This window comes from Sphaerodactylus townsendi, linkage group LG16 (genome assembly GCF_021028975.2).
Source record: "Sphaerodactylus townsendi isolate TG3544 linkage group LG16, MPM_Stown_v2.3, whole genome shotgun sequence".
NCBI lineage: Eukaryota > Metazoa > Chordata > Lepidosauria > Squamata > Sphaerodactylidae > Sphaerodactylus > Sphaerodactylus townsendi.
Genome location: NC_059440.1, coordinates 18,728,028 through 18,743,109, shown reverse-complemented (window position 1 = coordinate 18,743,109; position 15,082 = coordinate 18,728,028). Strand labels below are relative to the sequence as shown.

The following is a 15,082-nucleotide window of genomic DNA, read 5'->3' as shown; positions in this document are numbered from 1 at the left end:
AGTTTAGCAGGGAAGTATTGCATACATGTCAATTTCCCCCCAAATGAGTGTATTTTCCTGAACACAACTCAAAAAACATTTTTCCATGGCTTTAAAATTTCCAGAAATTTTGCTTCTCTAGCTAAGCACACGAATATGCCTGACCACCTAGGAGAAAAGCTCTCCCCACTTCTGCAAAGTGCGCGTGCAAGTACGTCACCTTAAAAACCACATTCCTCAAATGTTAAGGAAAGTTCAATGTGGGTGACTCCTATAATGGACTACACAAAAGCAGGAAGGAGCCCCACCTTTTCTGCAGACGTTCTCTCAGCTGGCTCTCTCGGATACCCTGTGGGTGTAAGCACTCAAGCAGCTCATCCAGTTCTTTCTGGGTGTCGCAGAGAAACCTGAGGATGAGATCAATGCCAGTGTCAGGCATAACAAACGTCCACCCAGAAGCAAGCAGGCATTAGAACCAGGCAACGAGCAGCCACGACAAGTCTTACAAGTCCACTAACCACTGAGAGCCCCCATCATGGACATGTGCAAGCAAAAGATCAAGAGCTGCCACTTTATGTCTCAGCGATCCGCTCCCAGCGAGCGCTTCAACAAATCTGCAGAGTTCTGTATTGCTCTTTTGTTTAGGCACACTCAAAAACGGTACAAATTGTTTTAATCAACAAAGTCTTGGGCAGGGGGAGGAGTCAGCATTCAAATCCATTGTTCTGAAGCCAACAGCTGGAGCATGACTTCGGTATCGCTGTAACCTGCCCCCTGCTGGTGGCGAGGTATGCGAGAACTGCAACCTATAAGTGGAATATCTCAGATGGAAGGGGGGGGGGGAGACTTCAGCTGAAGAGAGAGAGAGAGACTGACTTACGCCCTTCAGGGGAATGGATGCACACTCTACAGAACTCTAGGCATTTTTATAACATGGCATTTAATCAGACTGCAAGAATTCAGTCAGATAAAGCAATTCTCTCAGAACATGATTAAATGTAGCTAGGAGCATCCAACAGTTTATTGCCTAGAAGTAACTGAATTGTCAAAACAAACAAACAAATTGTCAAAACAAAACAAAGAGACAGATCAAACAACCAGAATTTTACTATTAACAATCACATGTGCAAAAAGACCCCCAAAATTAACTCCTCCGCCAAAAGTGCCCACAACACCAGTTTGTCTGTTTTATCAGATGAAGGATGAGATGCAAGGTGCGTACAGGGAAGGATCAGACTAGCTTCTAAGACCCGACTGGTGACAGAATTTTGAAAAGGTGATCCCCACTCTAAGTCACCACTGTAGCAGTGCTGGTGAACCAGAAGTATGGAGTGCAGAATATGACGGGGGTAACTCACAACAGCCAACACCAGCAGAATGGGGCATTTAAAGATTTGCCGTTTCCACAGCTGAGAACTGTTTCTGAAGATAAGGAAGGTGACTTGAGAAGTAAAGTTGTCTCCCCCGAAACTCCTCCCCCCCAAAAAACAAGCAGAATACACTCATACAAAAGATTTCCCAAACCCAGGTGGGCTATTCTTCATCCAAACACCTCCCCACGTCTATGTTCTTCATACTATGCTCACACATCAAGGGTTAATGTTTCAAAAATGACCGCCACCAATTTAATGACCTATTTCCTGTGGGAAAACATTCTCACCAACAAGCACAGGAGCTTACCATAGATTCTGTCCTTGTTTGGGGATGGTGGTCTCAATGGGAACTTCCGGAATAGGCAAGATCACCTGTGGAACATTCAGCACAGTGCCTTCCATTGGGGACTCCAGCATATCTGTGAACACCAAACTCAAAAAGCTAAGAGGCAGCCCCATTTGCAGAGGCAGCCCCATTTACATTTATTGCCCATTACAATTTCAGAGTCAAGTCCAAACCTTGCTATAGTGCCCTGAAAAATTTAAGGCTGTCTGTCATTAGCAGGTCTATAGTCTGCCGTATAGTTTGATCCCACCTCCCAAAGAAAGGGAAAAGCCAGAGGCTCCGTTTCATGGCAGAGGCAGGCCACAGATTTTGAACGGAGTTTTTCACACAACCAGACATGTACCAGACATGTCACTGTTTTGGAGCGGTCACAGTATCAGCAAAGGGTTATTCAGAGGAAACTGTCAAATGCTGCAAGCTCTCTGATCTCTTAATGAACAGGTGCGTAACCTTTGGCACTCCAGATGTTATGGATTACAATTCCCATCAGCCCCTGCCAACATGGCCAATTGGCCATGCTGGCAGGGGCTGATGGGAATAGTAGTCCATAACATCTGGAGTGCCAAAGGTTCGCCACCACTGCCCTATAATGTTAATTTAGATAAGGCCAAGCATAACATGCAGTTTATGGACAAATGCTATATACTTTGCAAAGGCAGCACTGCACAGGACACTGACTTTATCACACTTCCACAGAACACATCCCTGGGCACTTTATTTTGAGTTTAATGTTCTATTTTGTTTTTTTGTTGATAAGAGATTCTATTAACTAGCATTCACTATACACTTGTATTTCTTCATTCTGATTTATGCCCGACCCTTCCCTGGCAAACCTGGCTCAGGGCAGCTTACAAAGTAAAATTCATAAATATATCTAAGTACACTTTTAAAAACATATAATTAAAACCATAAACCTAATCGAGCTAATACGTGACTATACAAGCTGGCACCCTGACTATGCTTCTGTATAATACTGGTGGATCAACGGATGTACTCAGCGACTTAACCACAATGTCAAGAAACATGTCCAAACCTACCTTGTGGGTAATCGTCATCATCCTCCTCTTCGTCCCCCTCTTCTTCTTCCTCCTCTGCGGTGGGAGGTGTGAAACTATAGTCTATACCATCATGTACCCAACCTTTCTCTATGAATAAACCAGGAACCTCATCAGAGAAGAGCCAGTACCTAGAGAGATCACACATCAGGGATGAGAGAAGCTAAAACTAATTCCCCTCCTCCTTCCACTGACAAATGTCAGGATGCCATGATGATAATCCTTGGGGAAAGATGCAGGGGGCTATAGAAAAGTCAAGGCACCTTGCTGCTACTCTAGAGAAGCCTCCCGAGACCACAGAGAAAGCTAATGGATAAAACTGTCCTATAAAGGACAACGTCCTCAGGTATAGCCAGACAGTTGGCCACAATGTTAAGGTGTTCCCATGGCAGACTTGTCTTTGAAAGCATGGTACCCCCTTCACAGCCACTGCCCTTTTTTATACCTGTTGTGGTTACGGTCTGTGCCTATTGGTGTCCTGCGCATGACCAGCTTGGCTTTGGCTATGCCATCCTGAAAAGCCTTCTCAGCTGCGGCTTTATGCTTGCGGATTCTCTCTTCTTCGGCTTCTTTTTCTAGTTTTACTGACAGAGAGGGGGGAAAAACTGTTAGTTCTCCCTTCCTGTGGGTAAGATAAGTACTCCTGTAGTTTAATGGTTACCTGACAGGCTGTCTCACAGCAGGATTCTCTCTCCTTGGGCTGCTTAATGTTTTTATGGTCAGTTCCTTATTACTTTTATTGTATTGTTTTTATTTTGCAACCCCCCTCAAGAGTTCATTTGCTGCCTGCTCGAGGCGGCTTTACAAAATAAAAACACAATTAAATAAAAAAAACAATGCAACACCCACACTAACTTATGCTGACCACATAAAAGTTAGGGCTGACTCACACATGCATGGTTGTTGTGGGTTTTCCGGGCTCTGTGACCGTGTTGTGACCAGACTACTGCCACACAGCCCAGAAAACCTACAACAATCAGTTGAATCCGGCCGTGAAAGCCTTCGACAATCCATCACACATGCATGTTTCACGAGTGTAAAAAATGAGCCATCGCTGACCACAAAAAATAAATAAATCCAAGTTCTGCTCAAACAATTATTTTAAACAGAATCTATTTGTACATTCACCTGCTGGTCAGCAAGCAATGTGTGATATAACTCTGGACTAGTATTTCCTTTATGCACATTTGCACTCCTATGCAAATCAGATATTACCTTGCTTTTTCAATGCTTAGCCGTGGGTAGAGAGGGGAATGGCAGTCAGGCCATCCTGAAAGTCAATACGGGCTGACAAGCAGCCTGAGGAGCACCAAGTATATCCAAGCTTGTGAAAATGCAGGGATCCCAGGTGGGAGAGCTTGTATGGTCAATACACTTAAAGGGAATCCCTGGTTATGCAGCTAGCAGCTGCCTGTTCCTATGTCAAAGTATCCACCAGAGCAACTGCCGCTGGGACCAATTCTATTCCCCCTCCCTCTTTCTACTAGGGCACTGCAGAGCTTAGGAATCTAAGCCTGGCAATAAGGGAGAATGTGCCCCAGTTGGCAACCTTCTTTCTGCTGTGGATCTTCCACACCCCCCCCTCTTAACTACCTCTCATCTCAATCTCCTGCTGCTCCTTCTCTCTTTTGGCTTGGATGGCCAGCAGTCGCCTGCTCTTGACAGCACTGATCATGTCCTCTGCTTCCATCTCCACCCGCTGCTCCACCTTTACTGCTTTCTCCACCTCCACTTTCTTCTTTTCTCCCTTGCCCAGGCAGTTCTCCTCCTTGCCATTCTCCTTGCTCTTGGCCACCATCTCTTTCCGCTTCTGCTTCTCTGCCCTCTTCTTGTCGTTCTCCTCCTTCAGCATCGCCAGCCGTTCTTTCCACAACTCGGCCGACATCTGCTGTTTGGATTCCACGTGATCTTGCACCGAGTAGGTCATCAGAATCCGGTGACAGAGCGCAGCCAGGATCTGCAGCTTCTCCTCAGAGGTCAGGTCGAAAAATTCCGAGATCTCCAGTTTTTCCAGGAATTCATCTTGCACTTCGTTGTCATCAAAGCCTGCTAGGTCCTTGTTCTCCTCCGCCAGCTCCGACGCAACGCTTTCTTCCTGCACGTCCGATCTGCGCAGGCAGAGACGGACCAGCTCGGAAACCGAATGTAAAGTCAGGGGAATTTCTGACAGCTTCATCCCCAGCTCACGATAGTCTTCCGCAATCTCATCTTGGAGAAGGGTCTGCAACAGAATGACCAGGATTCTGTTCAAGTACAGAAACCCACCCCTCTCTGCACAAAGAGCTTCCATGAGAGAGACGGCAGTAATGGGGTACTGAGCATCTGGCAGCAGGAGCCCCGAATAGCAGCTGAGGAATTCCACAACCATGGCCACGTCCCCAAAGAGGGCATTGGGGAGACCTTCCGGAGTGTCCACCAGCTTGAAAGTCGGAAGGTTCTTCCCTTTGATGTCCTGGTCCTCGTATCGCTTCTGCTTCTCCAGCTTCTCCATCATCTCCTTCTCCCGCCGCTCTTTGGCTCGCTCCTTCAACTTCTCCTTCAGTTTCTCCCGCTTCTTTTTCATGTGCTCCTTCCGCTGCTCCTCGGTCATAGAGGCCCACTTTTTCCTGTGCTCCAGTAGTTCGTAGCGCTTTTGCACGATACCCCGCAGCTCCTCGGGAAGTCGGGCACGATCCTCGCTGGACAGCAGGCGGGCAGTCTTGGAAATGATGCAGGAAAGGGCACTCTTCTTGTCCTCGCGGTCTTTGTTCTCCTTGTAGTAGGCAATGAGGTGGAGTGCTGCGGGTGGGAGGTGCTTTGGGGGTTTATTGGAGGACCTGGGAGCTCCCCCAGAACCTCTTGGCGCTCTTGAGACCTTGGGGGTGCCCTTTGTCATGTCCAGCAACGTCATCTGCTTCATTTTTATCTTGGTGTCCTTCTTGGGTGATCTGGACTTCCCCGAAGACTTCTGCCCGTTCAAAAGCTTTTTGTTTCTCTGCTTCGGGTCCAAGGATTTCCCCAGCCGCTTCCTGCTGAAGTTGCCAGATGACATCATTTGCATCACCTCCTCTAACTCCTCTGCAGGGGATTTGGGGGGTTTGGAGTTCTTGACTTTCAGCGGGGAGCCCAAGTGAGCCTTCTTCAAATGCACGCTGCACCACAGCGACGGGTTCAACCCCTGGCCGGGAGAAGAGCCATCTGATTTGGGTTTTTTGGAGGGCTTCTGATCACCTGATGCAGAACTCTTCCTCTTGGTTGAAGGATTGAGAGTTAGGTACTGGAATTAAAAGAGGAAAGAGGTAAGTACTTGCATTTTGCAGAAAAAATAAGAGATCAGGAGAACTCTTTTTTCAAAACCGGCATTGATCTTGGGATAATTAGCAAAACAGATACTTTTCAGAGTTGCTGAAGTGCTTCCAGATGTCAGCTTCGAATCAACAGACAAGACACAGTATAAAAAATCACACCAATTCAGGATACTGCCTGCCCAGCTTTGGCTGGGAAAGGTGGGGTATAAATAATCATAATAACAATTAGCAGATACATAACAACACCCTAAGCCTCTGGGATCTGAAAATATGAGGCTAGCTTGAGCTATCCAGGTCACAACCGAACGTAGCACTATTAAATATGGCTGTGAGTAAACTTTTAAAAACATTTTTGACAAACATCTTCATGCACACTACAGGCTTGTATAGATCTTCAAGGGCCTGCTTTTCAGAAAAGCAGAGAGTATCCAAAAATCCAGGTATCAGAGCCCACTTAGCAGAGGGCCAAGATTCATTATTGCTCCATTCTTACAATCCATGCATCTCTCACCTTATGTGGGTCAAGCAAGAAGTCACTAAACTTGCTGGGAAGAGAGTATTTCTTCACCAATCCATCTTCAACCACCCAGGGGGCATTCTCGCCCATCCCAGCCCGAAGTGCATTATGGCGGATGAAATAACGCAGGATCTCCTTGTTTGGGGGCCGCTCCGTGCGAATGAGACTGTCCACTGGCACATTGCTGATGATCTTGGAGGACAAAGAAAGGAAGTCTTTAGGTACCTGTGCTTTAACCGGAAGCTCCCAGCAGGACAGCGTGCTTGTAGCCAGCCACTGGCCTCAGGCCTTGATGTTTAAAATAGACACGGCTACTTTTACGCACTCCTTGGCCCAGGAGCAGCCTCACAGGCTTAGGCAGCATTATCATTAACAGGAGCTGCTTGGAGCTCTCCTCCCCAACTCAGTAAGCCCACTTCATCCTCCATTCAAACTTCCCAGGAGAGGATCTGAGCAACTCCCTCACCTTATCTTCATTTTGCAGCTTGACATCGTATTTGTGAGGCAAGAATTTTGGAGGTACCCATTTTTTTTCCTCCTTCTTCAGAGATGTAGGCAGTTTCCGCGGAGACCTGCGTGCACGGTCACCTGACCAATCCCAAAAGGAACAGAGTTAGCGATGCAGCACTGCAACAGATTGGGGATTAACAAATGCCTGAGAAGCATTAACAGAAGCATCATCAAAGCACAGATCGCCCAGAAATGGACACAGTATCACTTTGATACCAGCGGGATCTGCAGTCATGGTTGCCAAGAGTTTCCAAAGGGGAATTTAGGCAAGAACTTCACAATTGTTTCAGCAAAAGGTAGTATCCCCTTTCTCACCAAGAGATCTCAGGAGATTTTTTAATTCATCCAACTTCACTTCCTGAACCTCCTTCCTTGCAGAATGTTTCCATTGGGTCCTAGCGTCTACTGCCCCCCAAACACCGAGCAGGGCTGGCTGAACAGCAGCAACAAGCCACCACTCTCCCGCTGGGCCTGGCAACTGTCTCCCCATTCCCCCCTCCCCCAGTCCAAACACCAAGCCAGGTCAGCAGGACAGTGGCGGCAAGCCAGGCCCACCTGCCTCCGCCCACAACTCACTGCTTGCCTGCCTGCTCATAGTCCTTTGGGACTATTTTCTACTGCAGAAGCACACACTTCCGCCAGACCGCTACTGACCATACTTTTATCTTTCTGTGGGAAACAGTATAGTAAGAGCTTGCTCAAGTGCCACTGGAGAGTGAGATATGCTACTACTTGCATATTTCAGAAGTACGTCCAATCAGTAGACTATTGTAATTTAATCTGTGAGAAACTAGAACTAACAGGGAGGGAGACTGGCCCAATGAGAAGTTTGCAGCCACAAACTTACAAGCGTGCCTCAACAACTACAGTGCCAAGTAAGAGAAACACTCCATCTTCCCTCCTCTACTGTAAAAGTTTCCCAACATAAGCTCAATATGTTTCGTTTCTCTAACACTGCTATCTAAGTACCTTGTACATATAAAAGAATCTTTCCCTAAAAAACAGACAGGAAGGAATTGGGATTGCACACAGTATTGATATTGCATCCACAACAATACTTCACAATTTGTGGGTCCAGTGCGGGTGGACCAGACTAATTACTGAAGCAGTAAGATGACTGGGAACACCCTGGATTAACACATACAGTTTCAGAGTCTGCTTCTTTTTAAAGGAAGGCCTAACATCAGGCTGTGGCTTGCTACTCACTCAAACTGTCTCTCCTGTTCTCATCTTCCTTCAGGGCCAGCTCCTTTTGGTTATCCTGGACTACCTGGCTGGAATTCTCTTTGTCACTGGAAGGCGAATCACAAGCTCCATTGGCTTTCTTCTCAGCCGTTTCCTCTTCCGTCGCCTTTTCCAAAGGATGTATTTTCAGCACCTTCACCCGCAGAGCCTTCTCCTTCCCAACCTGAATGGAAAAGGTGAGCAAATTGGTACTAGAAAGGAAAATTAAGACAGAGGACATACTCACACTAGGGACACAAACTGGGCTCATTTGCCCATTATCTTGTCCACTATACATAAAGCATTCCCCCTTCTCTTTTCCCAATCCAGAGATTTTGAGGCTAATAATTACTGAAATAGGATGTTGTGGGTTTTCCAGATTGTATGGCCATGTTCCAGTAGCATTTTCTCCTGATGCTTCGCCTGCATCAGTGGCTGGCATCTTCAGAGGATCTGGCGGCAGTGAAGCAGACGAGTATATATGCCTGTGAAACACCCAGGGTGGGAGAAAGAACCTCCCACCCTGGGTATTTCACAGATATATATATATATATACTCCATTTGCTTCACTGCCACCAGATCCTCTGAAGATGCCAGCCACAGGTGCAGGCGAAATATCAGGAGAAAATGCTACTAAACACGGCCATACAACCTGGAAAACCCACAACATCCCTGTGGTTCTGGCCGTGAAAGCCTTTGACAATACAGTTACTAAAATGTCTTGGCAATCCAATTTTATTTGCTCACCTTCATCTTGCTAAGAGCAACTGATATGATACCTGTAGCTCCATAAACCACACATGCTTGCCCAGGTTTTCAACTTAAGGCCTTACCTCAAAGTCACACTCTTCTCCTACTGCAAACTTGGTCATGATCTCCAGCCAGGAAGTGTCTACCAGCTTTTCTAAGGAGATTGTGTTATGGTGGACCATTTCCAAGACAAGTTTCTCATACCAAACTGGGAATTCCTCCTTCAAGCTGGCAGATATAAGATCACAAGAATGAGCAGAGACCACAATTAGTTAAAACAGCATGCTGACGGGTTTATCCCTGAACAAGGGTATTTGTTCAATAGAAAATGTGACTCCCAAAACTCCTACCATCTCCCAACCAATGACAATGCCAATTCCCTGACAATTATGTAAGAAGTTCCTTGAGTCTAGACAAAGACATTTAGTCAGTCAAACTGCCAGCAATTCTTGTTTTATACATCAGGAACCCTTACAATAGTCTCCTGTGTGAATTATGCAGACCCAATACCCATTTCTGTATTATGTAACTACAAAACTTGAATAGTAAGATCTACACCCACTCTCCCACATGACAAATGCAAATATGCAGCCTCATTCACATGAACAGCAACCACATTAACTACATCAGCATTACTCTGCAAATCCTTTACCCTCATCCTAGGTTTTCCTTTATAGACTATAATTGCAGAGGCTGTGATTTCAAGGAGGTAGAGGTTGGATTTAACGTCTCTGTATCATGCAATGACCTATTTAGAGGGGACTGTGAGCCCCCAACCCCACATAAATGCTCTTGGCTTAAAAAAAAAACAGCATTGTGATCAGAAAGCTACATGTAGGAATCCTTCCTCATGGAAGAACATGCCACCTCGTCAGCCCTAAACTCAGTCTGAGTTTTATCAAACATCCACTAACAACTAAAAAAAATTGTTGGTGCCCTATTGGGAAATTCTAGGAATCTTCAAAAGAGATAAACACACATCCTTGGAAATTATTGTCCCAGGTAGCTGAAAAGGGGTTCTAATTCCTTCTGGAGGTTTACTCTCACCCATACCTGTTCCTGATTGTTCACAACAGAATGCTCCTGGCCACACATACCACCAACCCTACATGGAGGACTTACGCACCACCCTCTAAAACTAGAAGCCTTGGACACCGCTACTTACAGCTCTGCAACTTCCTGTTCCTCCTCCCAAGCTTCTTTGTGCGTCAGCTGACTGCTTCCTGTGCTTTTGCAGGTCCATATTCGTTGGCTGTACTTCTCCAGCCGTGCTTCATATTCTCTGGAGGAGCAACAGCTCAGGAAAACAAGGTACATGAATTGGAGACACTCCTCACCCCCCACAAACACACACACACTTGAAAACAAAAAGTCACAAATGCAACACTGATATGCAGATATATAGAAATGAAGATGCTAGGAACAATCCATGAACACTAACACATGAACACATGAAATTCAAATTCCAACTCAAGAGTTAATGACACTGCAAGTGCAAGAGTACACAAAGCACTAGCTTTTTGCAAGAATTTTTAATCTGTTGGAAGCTTCAGTGAAGAGCAACTTAATCCGAGTTAAGTTGCTTCAAAGGGTATATGCTACATTTGACACCATTTTGTGTGTAGTAGATACAACTGGATCAGTCCTAATCTACGCTTGCCAAACGTCCTCTATAAACAGACATCTTCAAGATGAGCTGCTGCGGTAAAAAAGCAAAGCACAGTTAACCTGCACATCGTGTAAACTTACACTGTGGCCGAGGAGGCGAAAGATTCTGGTGCAACTTAAAGACCAATTTGCTTCTCGCAGAAGATGCTTTCATGGGCCACCTATCTAATTTCTGATAACTGTACAGAACTAGTCATTTCGGTGAACAAGAAGATGGAGGATAGCAAAGGAAGAAAGCACGGATAACAGCAAATGCACTTAGAGCCGTAAACCTCAGAATGTAGCCTACAATGATACTCTAAATTAGATACTGGGCAAAAGCAAGATGTGCTTAGGCAAACCAGCACAGCAGTGCAAAGAGAACAGCAATTTAGCATGATATATTAAAGGTAACTTCACTGAAGAAGAGTCACACTTATATCCTAGCTGGGTGAGGAAGCCCCCAAATCTGCATTTTCAAAACTACAGCCATTATCGTCAAAGAAATTACAACAACTGCTTCACCATACACAGGCACTCACTTTGTTTTCAAGTGGAAAAAATGTGGCAGTGAAGGGAAAAATAGTCATATGTAATACCTGATGAGTAAAAGAAAAGTCAGCAGTGAATGCCAGATGGTGATACCACCTCTATGTGCATGATAACCACACCATATTGAGTGACTTTCATGAAAGTAAGTGACAGCAGTTTGTGCCAAATCAACTCTAGATGACAACAGAAAACCTACCCTTAGCACACAAATAAACATTTGCTTATCTGTATAATTTGTTTCATTTCTGCAAGTCATACAAAAGAGGAAGAAATTACAAAAGGCACAGAAGTGTCCCCCCGTAATTTTACTGAACTTCTAAGTTTCAAAAGCTTCCTCAAGAATTGCTTACATTGCCCAAATCTCTCTCTGTAGGAGTGAAGTCTATATGTTGCTTTCCCCCCACACTTCACTTGTTCAGGATTCTAGTATACACATAACCTTTCTGTATGTATTCTTGATGAACGTAAGAACAGGCATTCTTAAGCCATTCACAGAGGACACATACCTCCTGTGACTTCCATGTTCTACAGTCACAGTTCAAATATGGTACATAAATGTATATGCTCCTCCACAGCATTTACCACAGTCACTTTCAGAGTCTGAGTCCCTGAAGGTGTGAATTCCTTCAGCCCTTCAACAAGGAGCTGGATAACTGCCTACTACAAACTAACCAAAAGGTGTCCCTACCAATCACATACATCACTGACATGTCTATGACTTCATTTTGTAGTTGCACAGTACTGCAAAAATCCCAACGATTAAAGAACGTTCAAAAACAGTGGACCTGGTCAGTGTCTACTAGACTCTTCAAGGCTTCCCTTTATTCAAAACGTCATCATACACTCTCCACATAACAGATGATCAGTTTATGCACCGGCAAACAGACATCAAAAATTCCTCATTCCCGATTATTTTATTGAGATATTTTAAGATTCCTTGACACACTCATATAGAGAAAGGGAATTCCTCACCTTGGCAAGGATGTTTACTGTGAAAGTCCTACTCCCTCAATGAGTTGTGGGGTTTCAGTTGAGTATGTAATATCCATCTGAGCCCCCACGTTGCTGTGATATATAAAATGATTGATGTAATAGCAAGTACTTTTTGCTGCTTTGTTAACAAGTTCTATTAGTCTTTAGTCTGCATATGGCTATGTAATATGTTGCAGTTCTGTTGGTGTTATTCAGTATATTTTGTGACGCAAGTTAGACTGCAAAGATTTTTATCCGAAGTTGATCAGAGTGCAAGAATCTGCTATATCTAAATCTGCCCCTTTCTCAATGTATTGCTTACCCCTGTAGATAACTATTTATTTTTGCCTATAAAACATAGCCATCTAAAGTCCTTCATCTGCCCAGTCTCATGCTTGGGCACCTTTAAGAGCAAACTGAGCTAGATCAGTGATAGCGAACCTTTTGAAGACCAAGTGCCCAAATTGCAACCCAAAACCCACTTATTTATCGCAAAGTGCCAACACGGCAATTTAACCAGTTTAGAAAAAATGTTTGGCTCCAAGGCCTGCGTTACTCGGGAGTAAGCTTGGTGGTAGTCGGTGGCTTGGCTTTGAAGCAACAGTGCAACTCTTCCAACGGGTGAATCACGACCCTAGGAGGGTTTACTCAGAAGCAAGCCCTATTGCCAGCAACCCAGCTTACTCCCAGGTAAAGGATCATGCTTTAGTTCTTCGCATGAAAATCAGTGGGATTTAACAGGGTTACCTACACTGCTTCCCCAAAACTAGGTCTTAGGTTTAATGCTAATAATCGAGCCCAGCAGCCCATGCCAGCCTAGATGGGGGGAGGGGAGGGACTCTGTTTATGCGTGCCCACAGAGAGGGCTCTGAGTGCCACCTCTGGCACCCGTGCCATAGGTTCGCCACCACTGAACTAGATCAATATAGGCCTAGTTATTTAATTTAGTATGTGCACAAGGAAAAAGCTTTGTGTTCTCTCCTTCATTCTCTCTTCTTTGTCTTGTACCTAACAGAGCCCCTTTCCCATGACTCAACCCTCTCTCTTTCCCCCCTCCCTCCACCAGTCCTCATCTGTCAGGTCATCCTTGGCTATTCTGCAGTGATCAGTTTGGGGGGAAGGGGGGGACAGGTGCAAGAAAAGGCACTTTTTTGCAGATCTGTAATAAGGTTTGTGAACCAGAAAGTGTGACTACTTAATAGAACAGAGCACTTACTGATTTTTATGATTAATCTGTTTAACACTGTATGTCTGAAAGCCATTCTATGAAACTGGAGCCTCTAATTCAAGACCACGTGCAAGAGAACTGCATGGATAAGGCAGAAATCTATTTTCATTCTACATCCAGCCATGAAAAGGGTCTTGGGTAAATGTTTATTAAATACGCTATAAGGTAATTAGTGTTTGTCTTTGGGTAAGGTATCAAGAATGGCTGCTAACCATAATAAAACAACAATGGTCAAGCGTTTCCTGAAACAAAAAACAAGCAGAAAAAAAGAAAACACAGAAAGGATTCACCAGTGGCTGAAGGATCATATGGGGTACACAATAACAAATCTGCCACCATGTTAATATCTATTAAAAATAACAGTGGCTGAGAAATAGAACAAAGTTTCTAGTACTAATAAAAAATATTTAATCAGACCAAAAAGCCCATCTACTCCAGCATTTTGGAGAGCCTGATTCTTCCAAGAAGCTGAAAGAGCAAGGGGGATGACGTCACCCTGTTGCTTGTCTCCAGGATCTCAGGCTCAGAGGTAGATTGCCACTGAACACTAGAAGTCACATCCAGGCACACTAATAGCAGTTAAGAAACAGACTTCCCCCTGATCTGTTCACCAGATCTTTTAATGGGAACATCCTTTCATTTAAATGATGCATAGAATTCAACACTGTAAGCCATGGCAAAGGTCGATGTTGGGTTCCTCAGGCTGTACCTCCTGAATATCCTCCAAGTCAATTTCACACGGCAACCAAGTTTAAGTACAGCAGCGAGAAATATGTTTCTCTGGGGAACTCACAGAAAGGACATGAAGCCATCAGCAAGGACAGAAGAACCGCCTTACTGATGTAGGCCATGTTCTCCAGCGACGGCCAGATGGATAAGCGATGCGAACATTTTAAAAAGATACTGATGTTTAAGCACAACTCCCTCACTCACCAACCTTACTGTTTGTTGCAAGAACTGGTGGTGCCTCCACCGCCTCTCACTATTTCCCACTGTCTTTAATACCTCCTACTCTCTCCAGACACACAGCCTTCTTCCAGAGAGTTGCTGTATTGCTCCTAGAGCCACACCCCCGAGCTAGCTGTCATTCCAGGCTCCTTCAGTTGAGTGCCATGGGCACCCCCGCAGGAGCAGCAGGTGATTTCTCCCCCAGCTGGAAAGCTTCACACCAGCAGCCACACACTCAGCCTTGCCAGTCAGCCAGTCGTCAACCTGAGCATGTCAGAAGTTTTTCTAGAATGTCTCTAGTGGTTTTCCTTCGCTGCTGAAGTACAGGCTATTCCACAGCTTCCTTCTGTTCTGGCGAGTCCTCAAATCTAGTAATCAAAGCCAGAATGCATCCTAGTTGGGGAAGATGGTTCTATTAAGACCTCAATGGCAGTGCTTCTTGATATTCTCAAATGGATCCAACTAGGCCAGTATCCTGCTCACAAAAGTAGCCAGCCAAGGGCCCCAATGTTGCTTGTATCAAGCATCTGTTTCAGAGGCAGACTGAATCCAAACATTCACCTATTGTAAATTAATTTTCCTTCTCTGTACACGTATCTAATCCCCTTTTAATAAGAATCTCAGAACAGCCACCCTGGCCCTAGCCCAACATCTTGTTTCATACAATGCCAGGTCAGGCGCTTTCGGGAAAGCC

The 15,082-nt window shown here is 45.0% G+C and overlaps 1 protein-coding gene across 1 annotated transcript in view; it reads right to left on the bottom strand.

Moving 5' to 3' along the window:
* BAZ1B (bromodomain adjacent to zinc finger domain 1B) overlaps positions 1-15,082 on the bottom strand; it is a 32,296-nt gene that overhangs the window by 14,813 nt on the left and 2,401 nt on the right. Inside the window, exons 2-11 of the mRNA XM_048518784.1 lie at positions 10,207-10,323; positions 9,125-9,269; positions 8,274-8,475; positions 7,024-7,145; positions 6,552-6,749; positions 4,347-6,009; positions 3,199-3,337; positions 2,736-2,884; positions 1,660-1,771; positions 288-386 (exon numbers count right to left, since the gene is read on the bottom strand). Of these exons, the coding sequence (XP_048374741.1) occupies positions 288-386; positions 1,660-1,771; positions 2,736-2,884; positions 3,199-3,337; positions 4,347-6,009; positions 6,552-6,749; positions 7,024-7,145; positions 8,274-8,475; positions 9,125-9,269; positions 10,207-10,323 (2,946 nt within the window). The remainder of the gene's footprint in view (positions 1-287; positions 387-1,659; positions 1,772-2,735; positions 2,885-3,198; positions 3,338-4,346; positions 6,010-6,551; positions 6,750-7,023; positions 7,146-8,273; positions 8,476-9,124; positions 9,270-10,206; positions 10,324-15,082) is intronic.